Source organism: Apaloderma vittatum, unplaced genomic scaffold, assembly GCF_000703405.1.
Source record: "Apaloderma vittatum isolate BGI_N311 unplaced genomic scaffold, ASM70340v1 scaffold1158, whole genome shotgun sequence".
Lineage (NCBI taxonomy): Eukaryota > Metazoa > Chordata > Aves > Trogoniformes > Trogonidae > Apaloderma > Apaloderma vittatum.
In genome coordinates, this window is record NW_009731014.1 from 31,451 (window position 1) to 47,297 (window position 15,847).

At 39.0% G+C, this 15,847-nt stretch overlaps 1 protein-coding gene across 1 annotated transcript; it reads right to left on the reverse strand.

Annotated features, from left to right (window-relative positions):
* Positions 1-838: 838 nt before the first annotated feature.
* On the reverse strand, positions 839-12,730 carry GAS2L3 (growth arrest-specific 2 like 3). Its single transcript, XM_009874998.1, has 8 exons — positions 12,701-12,730; positions 10,995-11,163; positions 10,466-10,584; positions 8,843-8,984; positions 5,052-5,115; positions 4,268-4,406; positions 2,901-3,008; positions 839-2,227 (listed from the first exon to the last, which is right to left on the reverse strand). The coding sequence occupies exons 1-8, from the start codon at positions 12,728-12,730 to the stop codon at positions 839-841; spliced, it is 2,160 nt and encodes a 719-aa protein (XP_009873300.1).
* Positions 12,731-15,847: the final 3,117 nt, after the last annotated feature.

The window sequence follows — 15,847 nt, forward strand, 5'->3', positions numbered from 1 at the left end:
GTAAGAGCTTTCCAGGAAAGCCTGGGCTCAGTTATAGTCCTATTTGAATATGAACTAAGCAAGGTTATCTGCCCAGGGTTTTAAAAGTAGCATTGCTCACTGAAGAGATCTGTCATGGATGTGAGAGGCTAAGGCACAATGACAACAAGCTATCAAGGCCATGATTTTCCACATCCAAGTTAACATAAACCAAGAAGGCTCCACTTCCAAGTGAGCTGAAGCCACGTTAAGGCATAGGGGGGCATAGTGAACCCTGATAATGGCAGCTGCCAAATCTAAACATGACTAGAGAATTCTTTCTCTTTTTAATACATACAGGTGACCCAAATTTGAGTTCTGGGACATTAGGGAACTAAAAAAAACATAGTTTTGTTTGAGGTATCAGTTTTACAGCACAAGCGCTATCACTTGCCACAGGCCTCGATGCAGACATGCCAGAACCACCAGGGTCGCTCAGGTTCTGCCCCAGGTAGATGTTCCTTAGGCAGAGCTTTTCTCTCTTGAAAATGAGCAGCAGTGAAAGCAGTAGCTTTATCTCCCCTTTCCTCTTTCCCACCTTCCCCACAGCAGGTCAGGCTAGCAGCAAACAGGGATACTCTCTATATTCCACAATGCTACACAGCAAGCAAGCTCACTTCTAAATATATCCAAATAGAAGTTTCTAAATCCCAAAATAAATACAGTTTTTATTGTAAATTATGCAGCAAAATGTACGTTATACCTAATATTTCATGGTAAATGTAGTGTTATTTAACTCTTTTTCCCTTGTCCTCAGTGTAGCAGATACAAGAGGCCTGTTAGAACAAAATTGAGACTGCCACAAAAAGTAACAAAGAACTTACTTTCTGGGTTTTTTACTACCTGTCATAACAAAATAGTGATCATCTTGCCTGCTTTTTGTAGGAGGACCTTTTGATAGGCCAGGCGTTCCTTTGTTACATGCTGGTGCCAATTTCCCCTTAGGGAGAGGCTTCTTGGCTCCTGGGGCCAAACTTCCATTTGCTTGCAAGTTTTTGGTTGAAGGCTGACCTTTTGTGGAAGGCTGCACTGGCTTTTTGGTCACTGCTGCTTTGGCTGATGTTTGAGGAAGTCGTACAACAGACAAGGGAGTGCGTTCAGGAGGTTTGGATGAAGTGGTTCCAACCTGAGGAGGTTTATTGACATTTGGCTGCTTCTTGACAGCTGATGGTACATTTTTGCTTGTAGATACCAGCGTAGGTGGTGACTTCAAAGCTTTGCTAACTGCAAGGGAAGGTGCAGAAGCTGAGTGTTTTAGGACTGAAGTACTTCTCAAATTCTTTGCCAGGCCAGAAGCTGTTTGTGGAGCTTTCTGAGGATTCCGAGACCCGGCTTCTGAGGTCTGAATAGCATTTTCAGAAAGAGGTTTCGAGAGGAGCTGCTGAGAATGTGCAAACTTGGCAACAGCACGAAGATTTGTAACAGGCGGCCGAGCAGCCCTCGGAGCAACTAAATTTGCTTTGGTTTTAGTGACAGATACAGGCTTGCATTTAGTAGGAACAGGCTTCTGTTTCGAAGCCATCGTTTCAGCTGTCCCAGGCAAGTGGGATGGCTGTTTTTTAGAGGACAAGAGGGGAGGATGCAGCATGGGTGCTGGAGAGCCTTGAGGCAGGGCATATTTCACCTTGGGAGCATCTGGGGACCGAATACGTTTGCGCAATGTTTCAGAGTGCACGAGAGCCGTTCTCATTCCTGCAGATGAAGAGCTTTTGCTTACAGGCTGCGAAGGAGCAGAAGCTGGTGAGTCGTGTGCAGGAGACTCCAGTTTCTTGGAGGTGCCAGCTAAAGGTTTGAAAGGAGACTGCCTGCCTGTCGCTGAAGACCCATGTAATTTGGACCTCACCGCCAATGACTTGGCTGTGGGGGATGGAGGCGCTGGCACTTTTGGTGATGCCAGGGCAGGGGACTGAGGACGTTTAGACAAAGCCTTCCTGGCTCTGGCCCCGAGAGCTGAAACTGGAGTAGAGGGTTTTGATGGCTGCTTTTGAAACATATTGACAGCTGACATTGGATTCATAACAGGAGGTTCCTGAATTCTAGCTGACGAGCTGGGGACGCTGTCACTGGTGGCCCCTTTTTGAAACGCCAGGATTTTTTGTTCCAGAGTTGCAAACTGAAGCACTCGGCATGGATCATATTTAAGCAGAAAACCTTGAAGAGTGTCCCAGCCTCCACCAACACGTACCATCACATGCTTGCCATGTAGCATCTGAGAATGGAGGAAGAGTGGGTGGGAGCAGGAGAAGAACAAGAGAAGTTTCTATTTTGTTTTATGCAGCATTATGCGTCTCTACATTAACATCTATTTAAACTGAATAAAAATAGGGCCTCCGTAGTAATAAACAAGATTTACGTTTCCCAATTATTTTATTAGATAGTTTCTCCTACAGAGACAGTCATTATGTCTTGGAAAATAATGAAAGGATATATATATAGAAGACATTTTAACCATTGTGCCAGCATCTTTATTTAGTATAGAGTTTTGGATTTTGTTCAAATTATGGATGTCCTTGAGATGCAAATTCCTACGCCTCCTGAAGAGCGTACTCAACTACCTTTCAAATTATAAACCCCGAGTGTCCAGATTCTGAACAAGAAACATTCTCAGGATATTTGATATCTAGCATTATCCTTACTTTTATTGCAAGTTGTTACTGAAATTATAGAAACGCCACAGAAAAGCATTAAATTGGTTTAGTGCAGTCGTAAAAGCAACGGTTGCAAGTAGCTAGACGTAATTTGAACAGGGGATTGGATGATATAGTGTCCTAACCAAAATCATTCAGTAATTCTAAAGCAATACCATAAAAATGAGGTATTCACCTTAAAAGCATTTCTCTCCCCATTACGAATATAAATTGGAGTTCTGAGAAACTACTTACTCGTATGAAGAGTATTTTATCTCCCAGCCTATAACGTCCCTCTGATAAGTATTCAATTGAAAATCGATGGGAACAACTGCAGGGAGGATCTTCTGCTATATGTTTAACCTAGTTAATAAAATTGAAAGCATTTATTAGTATTTTGACAGAAGCATGTGTGTAACAGTTTATTGAGATGTTTCATACAAGAAAAGATACTGATATCTTCATGCCATAAACTAGAAAACACTAGAATTCTATTTCCTCACAAGAAAATCTCAGCTACATAGACCTTCAAAAGGTGGAATAAAAGAGTAAAAGGAAGAACAAACTGTATGTACAGATGAATATTTTGAGTTGTTCCAATCCAATTTTCACTATTTCTTCAATTTTAAGTTACTTTAGTTTTGTTTTTAAAATTTGTCCATAACATTATGTGTAGTAGCATCAATTCCAACCACAGTCTTGTATGAGCAATGTTATGGTCTCTAGAAATTGAAATAAGTGCCTGTGTCTATCCTGTGACCAAATCCATTTTAATAACTAACCAAGTGCTACTTCATCATTCTCCTTAACTTTTTGTAAGGTTTCTATTAGTTAATTTTCTATGTGACACGCAAGAAGGAAGCCACTGAAAAAAAGGAGAAAGGTAGTCCCCATAAAAGCCAGAGTTGGAGAAGATGTGCCTCTTACAGCCACTTAGAAACTTAAATTGGAAGGCCAAGACTATTGCCAAGCAGGAAAACTACGAAGAATTTTTGAAGAGCATGAGAGTCTGGTGGCTGACACTCCCAAAGAAGAAAATGTTTTACATTATGGTATAGAGGACCTTTGAAATAAATGAATTTTAAAGTCTCAACATGCATTTTTAAGCGAAACCAGCAGGTTGTTCATCATTTCTTTTGGACCAGTTCATAAGATGTACAAATCACTTCCTTTTCTGCATACATATTCATTTCCAGTTGATACAGCTACGGATTTTTTATTTATAGTCTTTTTCAAAAGAGTTTCATCAATGCTACTTTAACATTTGATGAAGTTGTATGAAAACATCACGTTGAAGAGAGGCATATGTTACACTCAAAAAATATTGACACATTAAAAAAAATAAATGAGTGTACTCAAAGAAGCAATGAAAGGAGCGGGGGCAGAAATCAGGGCAAGTTATATGCACTGAGACATTAACTCCAAAACATATAGGACAGCATTTTTTTTTTCTAAATGTAAGCAAAAAGTTGTTCAAAAGAAGTGCACACCTTTCTGTTTTCTATTTAAGGAGGCTCACAAATATTAGATGAAAAACAGCCTATGCTTACTAAGCCAGATCACATAAGTACTAAACTTAGTTTGACTTAAAGCCCATATCACAATGAGTAAGTAGTACTTACTGCCTCGTGTAGCTCCCCATGGTGACAACATGACTTTGCTGTGCTAATAGGTGATGGTGGTCCAGAGGTCATCAGCAGTGTTTCTTCTAGCTCAATTTCCTTCTCTAGTTTTACGAGTACAGGAGGTTCAACTCCATACCTCAAACACAAAAGTAAAGAGTTTAACTGCTAATTTGCTAAGGAAAACAAAAAGAAACTGATGATAATAAACATGCAGAATTCTGACTGGCTTGACTGACAGGGAACAGCACTAAATCAGTCAGAAAAGTAACTGTCTTGATAATTCAAACAGAAGGAGCAACAATGAGTTTCTAGTAGAAGCTCTCCCCAGGGTGGTCTTGGAGCTACCAGAAAAAGCAGCAAAAATGCTATCAAAACTGCACAATTTGGTTCATATCCAATTTAGATAAACTATCTTAAAGCTTCCAGCTCTGCACTAGAATAAATAAAAAGTTTAAATTTAGAGAATGATAAAGACATATTTGCCAAAGAGCTTAAAAACCAAATAATTGCATTTAATGTTCAGTAAGTTCTTCCAAGATTCTGTAGGCTGAAAGCAGCATTTAGACATACAGCTAGAAAAAGCAGTGTGGTTCAGCACCTCTCCGTGAAGAGAGTCTGATAAGTATTTGGAAAAAATAGTCATCTTTTACAATGCTCCTGTGAAAGACTCATTACTTTCTGTGTGGAAATACTATCTACTGTATTACACTTAATGCATTGCACAGATTGCCTTAACTGTGTCTTAGCATATTTGTGTTAGGAACTCATGTGGATCACATACCTGGATACAATGCGCCCAATTTCCAACAGACAAAGATACACTTGTCTTGGATCCTTGTGCAAAACTAAAAGGGAAGAGAATGAAAGGGAGTTACAGTTCCTATTTACTGTGTGGAGGCCTGTGCAATTAAGTACAGAGAAGGGAAGATAAGGAATAGATGACTAAAACTTTGCTATCATTCTACCCAGAGGCAAGATACATTGCCATGGATAAAGCACTACATGCCTTCCAACTAGAATTTTCTACTCCATAAAGTGTTTAAACCCATTCTGGTGCTTCTAAACTCAATCTCTTCTCTACCTTCTAAGAGAAATAAGCTTTATTTGGTTTTATGCTGTTCCTTCTGGATGTGAACTGGAAAAAAAAAGACATGAGTGAGCTCTCCCTTCCCTATGCCCAAATACATTATCCCAGTGTTAAAGATGAAAAGCATTGAACAACTGCAAATAGGAAAATACGCTCCTTTCATTCATGCTCATGCATACAGCTGCAGATAGGCACACACACACACACACACACACACACACGTGCTGAAAGTCAAGAACCACAGGGAAAGAATACACTGCAAGGGACCTGGCTGACAAGCAGATGGCTATGCCATCTAAATGGTTTAGGCTATGCCAGCCTAAGTAGTTTAAAGCCTTGGCTGTGAAAGAATAATGTGTGATCATTAACATTTCAGTAAGAAACAGTTCAGGTTTTCTTATCACTTTAAAGGTTGTAGGTGTAAGCAGTGTCCATCCACATGGCAGATTCACCCAGTTACACTAGAAGATGACACTTTGTCAGTGGCAGCTCCCCTACCCCATGCGATACTCTCATTTCACCCCTCTCTGTATTAGCCCCCACCTCCTACCCCATCCACACAGAGGTTTTCTTCAAAATGTAACATTTTTGTGAGGCTATATCTGAAAAGAATGGTAAAACCCTCTGTAAGTAAGAAGAAAGCGAGAATGATGCTGGTGTAAGAGACAGACACTCAGACTTCAACATCAGATACTGGCTGTGATCACAGAAAAGAAGCAGCACTATTTCAGATATGTTAGTAGCACAGAGTTTTGCACTAGGTTTTGCTTCTTGAAGACTGTGCCCATGTTAACCCAGCTAGTGCCCAATGCAGAGGCTGCTCTGCAACTCTCGATTCAGAGCAGCTCTAGCAGCTGTATGCACTTGACAGTGCACACACACTAAATGAAGATCAGGAGACCTGGAGAATGAGAGGGAAGAGCAGAGTGATAGCCAAACCGTGTGAAGACGACCATAGTGGGTCTTCTGGGTTTTCTTGACAACTTTGAAATGAAAACATTCAATTATTTACTGCTACACTGAAGAACGGAAGGGGCAGGAGGAAAACAATATTGGTTTTGGTTTCTTGAAAATTTCATCTTTAGCTATGCAAGAAAAAGGAAAAAGAAACAAGGCCATGAACAGAGAAAGGAAAATAGTTAAAAATCTCATGCATAAGTAACTACTTCCTTCTCTGTCCCCATACAAACTCAAAATTGAGATGCTTTCAACGTGTTTTAAGAACAGTTTTACGAATGCTTTAGAAAACAAACCATCTCTGTGCTTTCTTAGCTAACTAGTAATACTGTCTAACAACCCAGAAACCAAAGGATGGGAGAAAGGTCATTCAACTCCTTCTCCACACACCCACATGGCACCATTCTTTCCACTCCCACAAAAGTATAAAAAATGGGAAAAGCTGCAGAGAGTAGTTTCATATGTTATAACATTTGTATGAACAAGTCTGACTTCCTTTACATCGTGCAGTAACAACATTCAGTAGAAACTGCAAATTCACTCTGAAGAGAAACCTAATTAGCCAGCTCTGAATTTACAGATGAAATCTAACATCTTTCTGATGTTCAATTTAATATTTAAAATGACTTTGCTTTAAATAAGATTGAAGTGTTTTCCTAAAGTATACGATGAGCATGAAGTCAGATGTTCTTGTTTACATCATTTACTACAGTATATGAGTCTACTTTTAAAAAGATTTGGTTACGAAGAGTAAATCTATAATGGGAAGGACACGGCCACAACTAAAAGGTGCTAGACATCATTTAATCTCTCTTTTTTTGTGTGTGTCTGTGTGTTTATCAGCTGTAGTAGAACTGGTATAATCTGCTTGAATCTAGAAGAGAAAAATCCCCTAGAAGAGATCAAGATATTTGTTTTGGCTTGATGTCAAAGGGCATCCCATGATGGCTACTCTCCCTTTCCGCTCTCTCAGGAGCCAACTAATTTACTCCCTTCACAGGCATCCACGCTTTTCAAGAGGGGTTGCTACCTGTATCTGGTGGGAAAAAGACAAGGGTCAAACTGACTTTCTTCTATTTCATTCATAAAGAATGGCTTGACAGTTTGATGGAGAACATCAGCAAAAAGAATGTTGCACAGGGGGGCTGCAAGTCTGCTCATTTCAACTGTCAAAAAGGCTCACAAAAGGTATTTATGCCATAAAGCAATCTTGTCTCAAGAGTTATAATCAGACTTCAAAACACTTCTTGGCTATGAGCAAAAGCCACAGCATTAGGAAATCCTGTCGGCTTATCTCAGGGAGGCTAAACAGGTTCTAGTTAATCATCCACTCACAAGAACTAAGATCTTTAAGCAATGCAATTCGTACAAGTTGAACTGAAAAAAACCCAAAATTAAAACTAATTCTCTTATAGCTCAATTCTCCTACTCTCCTTTATTTTATTGCACTGAAAAAGATACACTCACTAGTTAAACCAGAATTAGACAGATGCAAATGAGGATGTTTTCTCCTCTATTTTGAAAGATTAATTATCCAGTAGAGAAGGCATGGGCAGTCCAACTGGCAGGGTGGAGAGCTTGAAAGAAAAGCAGTTAATGAAAACAGTACTTCCTATTTAAATAGCATTAAATAGCACAAAGACTTCAAGAAAATCTAGTAAATATTGTGACATATTCATTTGATTACTGAAAACAAAGGTACTTGGCAATTTTTTGCTATTCTGTTGACAGGCAGATATTTTTCTTTTTTTTTTTTAAATAATAATTAAAAACCCCAGTGTTTGGCTTACCACAGAAAGATTTATACTGACCTAATGGCTGGTAGAAGAACATTGCATTATTTACCAGGCACTGAAAGCACAATTCCTCTTAATTAGCAGTCAAAAAAATTTAATTCCATCTGGAAATATCAGTCTAGAAGCTGTTACAAAAGAGACAGACTGTGCACTGAGATATGCACATACACAGTTGGTAATATTTATTTTTACAGCTATCTTATTAAATGAGAAAATACAAGTGGTTTAGAGTCACATCAAGTAGGTCCTGAAGTAAATATTAATCACCAATAGACCACTGCCACTTCAGGCACAACGCCCTGATGTAGTTACTAAATTCAGCAGTCATGAATGTATTATTCTGAGGACTTTCTGCAACAAGAATGAGTTCTGATACTGAATAAAGAATCTTATTGTGAGTTGACTCCATGGCCCTGTGGTCCTCCCACACAGGGAAAGCAAAACCATGCTTTTGTCTTCTGTTTTTCAGTGGGCCTTTTCACTGAAGGAAAACACTCTAGTTTGATGCACAGCTGTTATTCCCCCCTTCATCATGCAAGTTAGAGCAGTCACTGAACTGATTTGTCAAGTTTTTCACTTGGATGCTGCCTTAAAATAAGTCAAAGCATTAATAGCTTGCACCAGACAGGCACGATCATGACAGAGGCTTTAAAGACTACACACAACAGCTCTCCCTGACCAGGCAGTTATCCACATACAGATCAAAGCAAATCTAACAAAAAATAGGTTTACCTAAACCTTCAGATTCAAAGAGATAAGTCTCATCAACTCCAATGGTCCTACACCAGTTAAGAAAGTTGGCTGTATTATCTCTGGCAAAAAAAGATCCTGATGGAGCATCCTTCTTACATGGAACTTTTCTCATAGGAAAATTCTGGCAAAGGAAGAAAACAAAAAGTACATTGTGCACATCAGCATTGCCAACAGATTTCACAGCATCTTTGCAAAGGAAAATAAACCATAAATTCAGAGTACAGAAACAGTGGTTACTAACCATTTGATGTTCAACTCACTATACATTCTATTAAAAAATGCTATGCTAATGGAGATGGCATTATACCTTATCTTTGTGAAGAGTCGCCAAGTGAATGATACTTAGCTCTGCAGCCTCTCCCAAAGCTGCCCATACAGTTGCTTCCCCATTTCCCCATGTGTTGGGGTAAAAGTCTTAGAGGTGGTTTCACAAGTCTTTGTAGTTATTCTCTGCTCCCAAGCTCTGTTCGTAGCAGTAGAACAAGCACAAATAGAGAACCCCAAATCAACTGAACTATACTTGGCTGCCAGATTTCAACATTTTAGAGCCCATTATAGAAAGCATAGGGAGATGAAAGGGAGAAAAAGGGCAGTTTCCTTTAAAACAACTCAGTACTTATTTGGTTTTAAACAGGTATTTTCAAAACTAAACAAACAGTTCAAAAGTACACAAGTTGGGCATCTTGTCCTCCTTACAAAGCCCCACAACAACTGAGGATTTGCAGCATTCATATGGCTCTTTTATAAATATCATCTGGTGTCCTAAGATTGATGCCTTGTCCACCCTTAATTAATAATTCTAATATTAGTAACTATATTACCTACTAGTAAATATTCTTTATTCAAAACTACTATTTTACTAGATAAAACAGTAAAAGGTAAACAAAACCAAAAAAAAACGTTCTGGATATGGTGAAACAGTTCCTCCTGGCCCCAAGGGAAACACTACCAATTAGGACACATTAGCTGGTGATCTACTATTTGACAAATGCAGGCATTTCTGTAGCTATACTGGGTAGCTGTACATTGAACATACAGTATCGGCACATGGTTTTTAACCCCAAAGTGGCACATCACCATTTTTCATTGTAAAAACACAGACTGCAAGTTGCTTGAGATTCACATTTCAGCTCAGCCTTGGTTCATAACAGAAACAGTGAAGCCTATTTTCAGGTACATCTCAATAGAGATATATTCCGTGCTAACCTATTTACTAGAGTTTAGCCACCAGTTTCTGGAATAAAACATTACACCAAGTGCCAATGGATATCTTGTTACCAACCCACACTCATGTTATTAGGGGAAAAAAACTCCTGACTTGAACTAGGTCTTTGTCTGGCAAGACTTCTACTGAAATCAAATTTAAAAAAAACCACAAACCAGTAAGGACATTAGGATTTGATTAATAAAGTGAATAAGTAGTTAGTTGCAAACGGACAGTTTACCCACCTATAACATCACACTGTTGTTAAACAATCTCAGGGTACACAGTACACAGAATGCTGCTTTGGGAAGACTCGCTCACCTGCTTTCATTTTACCACTACTTCCAGTTAAAGAGTTTATACATATATTAAAAAAAACCAAACATAATATGACTCACCCTTATAATACTTGAATTACAACACTTTTTAATTGTGTTTTGAAGAACATCAACCAATTGGCAGAGTAGTACTCCATTATCAAGTTCTTCTAGTAGTTGTTCTGCTTTGACTTCAATTCCTAAAAAAAGGCAATTTTGGTCACTCCACAGTAAAAAAGTTTCAGAGCAACTTAGAGGCAACTCGAACTGCATCCATCATACAATTTACTACATTTTTAAAGACTGAAAATTAGTGAAAATAAATAAGTAAACTAAAATAAATCAAATATCCATTTAATTAGACTAACAAGATTCAGAAATACAAATTAGAACAATTAATCATCCTGCCTCTATGAGGTGGCAGCTAATAAAACCCAAAACCAAAGCACGCATTTTAGTGCATTTCTCCTAGCCATTCAGGCTCAAATACACCAGTACTGTAGATACATAGAGTAGATACCTACAGTACTGCAGATGAAGTGTCAGCATTGACTGAAATATTGGAAAATGCTTTGAAATCTCTTAGACAGTGATTTATTTTTAACCTCACCCAGCAAGCCAGACAGCCAGATGGACAGATCTTCTTGCATAGGCACCAAGGTTGCTTCATGCCGTACAGATATCCACTGGTCATACAGGCACACATCTGCCAAACCAGGCCCATGTCTGGGAGTCAGAGGACTTCGGGGACTTAAAGGAAGGTCATCTCCAAACCACACCTGCAGAAGATTTCATTAAGCTGAAGACAGAGAGCTCTAATACTTTCAGACGACAAAAATGTGCAGTTCTGAATTACACTAAAGATCTGTTATTCAAAGAACCAGTGTTCATTCCCCTTCAGACAGAGACACCAAACCAACACATAAGTAATCACATACAGTGCAGCTTTCATTAGTAACTCCTGCATCAAAAGTACTACTTTTCTCCTCACATCGTTGTATTTAAAATTATAAATTTTCCTGAATATCAAATAAAGAAAACCTAAATTTGTAGGGTTTTTTTCCCCAGCATATTTTAATGATGAAACCTGCAGTTTATCACATAATTTAGTACAGATTGACAATTTCTCTGATCAAACATTTATTAGAATCATTTAGGTTGGAAAAGACCTTGAAGATCATCAAGTCCAACTGTTAACCTAGCAAAGCCAGGTCCACCACTAAACCATGTCCCTAAGCACCACATCTACATGTCTTTTAAAAACCTCCAGGGATGGTGACTCAACCACTTCCCTGGGCAGCCTGTTCCAGTGCTTGACAACCCTTTCAGTGAAGAAATTTTTCCTAATATCCAATCTAAATCTCCCCTGGTGTAACCTGAAGCCATTTCTTCTTGTCCTATCACTTGTGATTTGGTTGAACAGATTGACACTCACCTTAACACAACCTCCTTTCAGATAGTTGTAGGGAGCAATAAGGTGTCCCCTCAGCCTCCTTTTCCCCAGGCTAAACAACCCCAGTTCCCTCAGCTGCTACTCATAAGATTTGTGCTCTAAAATCTTCATCAGCTTCCTCGCCCCTCCTTGGACACACTCCTCCACCAAAATGTTTTCTTGAAGGGAGAAGCCCAAAACTGAATACTGGGTTGGAGTTGTGGCCTCATCAGTGCCAAGTACAGGAGGACACTTGTGCCCAGGTGGTCAGATTTTAAAACATTTTGTGTTTAAATCATTAAAATGATGATGTTAAAAGAGGAATATATTCCCATGCAAGAATATAACACACCTACTTAACATGAATACTTAGCATTTCTCTTAAGGATTGCATATTTTGAAACTGAGAGGTACCTTACCTTTCAAGAAAAGGACCACACTGAATTCCTTCAAGGAAAAGAACCACAGAATTCCCAAGGAGAAAGAGTCCTTCTGGTATTCTCGACTATTTTCTTTCAGTTCAGAATATGTGTGTTTTAAAAATACATTTATTTATATTTAGGTGATTAACAAGAAGTTTAGTGGTTTTAAAAGCACCTCTTAATCATCAAGCAAGTTTTTAAATAATCTTAGCCTTTGACTTCAGAACCTTCTTAGGTAATAGCACTTAAGAGAAAGGATCACCTATCCGATATAACACTGGGTTATCTATCTTATCACATTTCTCCATGTGTAAAATGAGAAAAACGTTACTTTTTTAAAAAACTAGAGATAACTCTGGGGATTCTAGTATTTTATCTGCTTCAGGGTAGAGTCTCACATTAAAAAAAACCCACAACAATCCAAGCTAAATACAAAATTCAAACATTACAAAAGACATTTACCTGAACTGCATTCTGCATGGTCACCTGCATTTACATTAGCTTCTTCTCCTGGGGAAAGAGAAGAGAATTTTTAATACAATCCCTCCTGCTTTCATGAAAAACCCAAGAAAAATTCACCAATGCTGTTTTGAAAAAATAAGAACAAGTCTAATTGGGAATCGAGCAGGAAGCTGGGAAGTATCTTAGTAGTTAAAGTTTTGATCCAGTATTCAGTCAACTTCAGTTTTCTTCCCTTAAATAAAGCAGCAGTTATTATAACACGAAGTAGCAACTTTGTATGCATAAATAGCACTCAAAGGTTTGCATGACTTTAAGGACCTGTAAGGCATTTACTTTGCCAAAGAGAAATATAAATATTTCACATCATTCTTGGATTTCACAACTTTGGCATTCACGTTCTCCTTCTAAGCTATCACAAGTGTATCTTGTATGTGTGCGCTTATACATATTTACATTAAACACTTTGAATATTCTGAAAATCTTAAAGCAAGGAAATAATTTTGAAGAATGAGATTTCTTCTCACATAGATACATGAGAAAAATCAATATTTTTATCAATTTCTGTTTGGATTTTGACTTTCCAGTCAGCTAGTGGACACCTATGTTTTCAACAGACTGCTGTGAACTATTGCAGGAACATTATTATCAGGACAATTCCCTGTCTAAACAATCCTTAAAGAAAAACTTAGAGGCAATCTGATCAATGCTTTCTCTCCTGAAACCAACACACTATTTTCCAGTAGTGCTTTCAATCACAGGAAAACCCAGCACAAACTTTACACTGGGCTGGCGATCATTAAGTAGGCTCCAGGTCCAAAGATGTGCAGTGCTACCAGGTTAGCTGCATACTCATGTACCAGAAGGATTTTTCTCAGCATAATTCCCTACAGTGGTAGAAGAGGCCGTTACAACTTCAAAATCTACCTGTCTGTTTCTTGAAGCCAGTTAAGAACAATTTTCTTGCTCCGTTTCTTAATAGCTGCAATAAAACTTCATCTTACTGGTGAAGCTGGGAAACAGATTGCAGGCATTGTCAGACCATTTTAACTCATCTGTTTTCCTTTAAAAATAAATAACTTCTCTCTCCTGTCCCAGATGTTTAAGCTCTATACATAGACAGCATTCATCTCCATCTGTTGCGCCACCTGGCCTTCCTATAACAAAAGGCTGAATAGCCCATCACATAAGACCCAATTCTTGTAAAAATTCTCCTCTTTCCTCTTACCCAGAAAGCAGAATGGTGCAGTTTTCTCCCCATTTTTCCCTCCTCACTGCCTTGAACCTCATAGGCTACATAAGACCACACATGACAGGCATTTCAAACAACTTACCTCTATGACCAGCGAACAAGCAACCAAATTGATTTGGGGCTGAAGCCACTTCCCTGTATCAGGACTGTTAACACTTCTCAAACTTTATCAGAGACACTCCAAGTGGTATCTTTCCCCACCCTTTTATTTCTAGGGAAGAAAAAAAAAAAAAAAAGGAAGAGACATCCTCTCCTTGATGTCATTTTTTCCTCTGTGAATGAACAAGGGAAGGACAGGGTATAGACCAAGCATTACTAATGAGCATGTTATGCTTCCCACAGCTTTGTCCAAGGGAATACATTTTCCTTTAGCATAAGAAAGCTATTGTCCCAAGAGAGTCGCAGTAAGAGGCTTCATTGATTAAAAAAATAAATAAAACAACAGCAGAACAGTCAGTAGAGAAGTTGGTCTCATTAAAATAAGGAGCTCCATATAGGCTAACAAGAGCTCTGGCATACTAACTGCCAAGGGAAAACAAAAGGCAGCCTAATTCACAGCAAGCACTCAAAACATGAACAAAGCAAAATATTCACAAAGCAGCTATCACAAGAATGCTCAGCATCTGCGATTTTGTGGCATGCCTAACAAAAACTAGTCTAAAAAAGCTTTAAAAAAAAGAAAAAAGATAAAGATGAGACTGAGAAAAATGGTAACACTTGAACTTCAAGGGCCTGCTCTTCTAAAACAAGTTATTTTGTAAGCCCATATGTCAAAGGGCTCTCTGGAAAGTGAAACAGCTTCACTTATTATCAAAGCATCTGAATAATACCTAACAAAAAAATCCTCTGATGATACAGACTACTCTGCACGAATTTTGAGCTGAAAAATTAATGTAGTAAAAATTACCCATTTTCAGATGCCAAACAGTCCAGCTCCAAGGTCGCAGCAAATACAGGTTAATATAGCCTTATCACTTACAGGAAGAGTCATGGGAGGAAAAGACCCAGAAGTCCGTCACCTTCAAGAAGTCAGCCTGCAAAGGTGCAGAAGGTGCTGTGGTGAGGTAAATACTGCAGTACCAGGTCGAGTCATAACCAAATCTTGACTTCTAAAACCAGTTGGGTTCCCTGCATCAAAAAGCTGTACATAATGAATGAAGCAAGTATTTGATATTGAATTCAGGCAGCTCCAGCTAGAACCACATCAGTTTCTACTCATGCCAGTTTTATCAACTCATCTCCATTCAACAAGCATTTGATGTTCAGGGATCAGAGTTGTGAAAGAATGTAAATGCACCATATCATGTCCCACATAGCCTCAGGCCATACCATTCCCATTTCCAGGTCAGTTGATACCCCCAAGGTTCTTAGGAGGGCTCTATACCTGCTGTATTCCTTAAAACAGGGGAAGCACCAGAAACTTAGAACTGCTTCCTAGGCAGGGGGGCAATCAGTCCAGTTTCAAGGTCAGAAAATGTAGAGGTCACCCACCATCAGCATCACTCTTAGAAAATGCCTCATTTCTGATGGTGTTTCTGCTGCCAAGAGGCTGCGTGGGATGGGAGGAGAGGAGAAATGCTGCCTAGTAGCACCTTACAGTTGGATCAATACAGCAACAGTGATTTATTGCGATACGGGCCATCAGCCCCACATGATATGTTGGGGATGGCAGGAGCTGCCTTCAGCTGGCCAGCTGCCAATCCTTCAAGAAAGGACTAGACCTATGGATCAACATTAGAAAAGAGAGATAAGAAAAACGTACTCATTTACTGACATGTGGCATAGGGACAGACATCTCTCAGGAAAGGTGTTGCAGACACACCCCAGACATGACCCACACAGAAGAGCCTTGCAAGACCATGGTCTGCCTCTGCTGTCCAGAGAGATGTCCATCACTT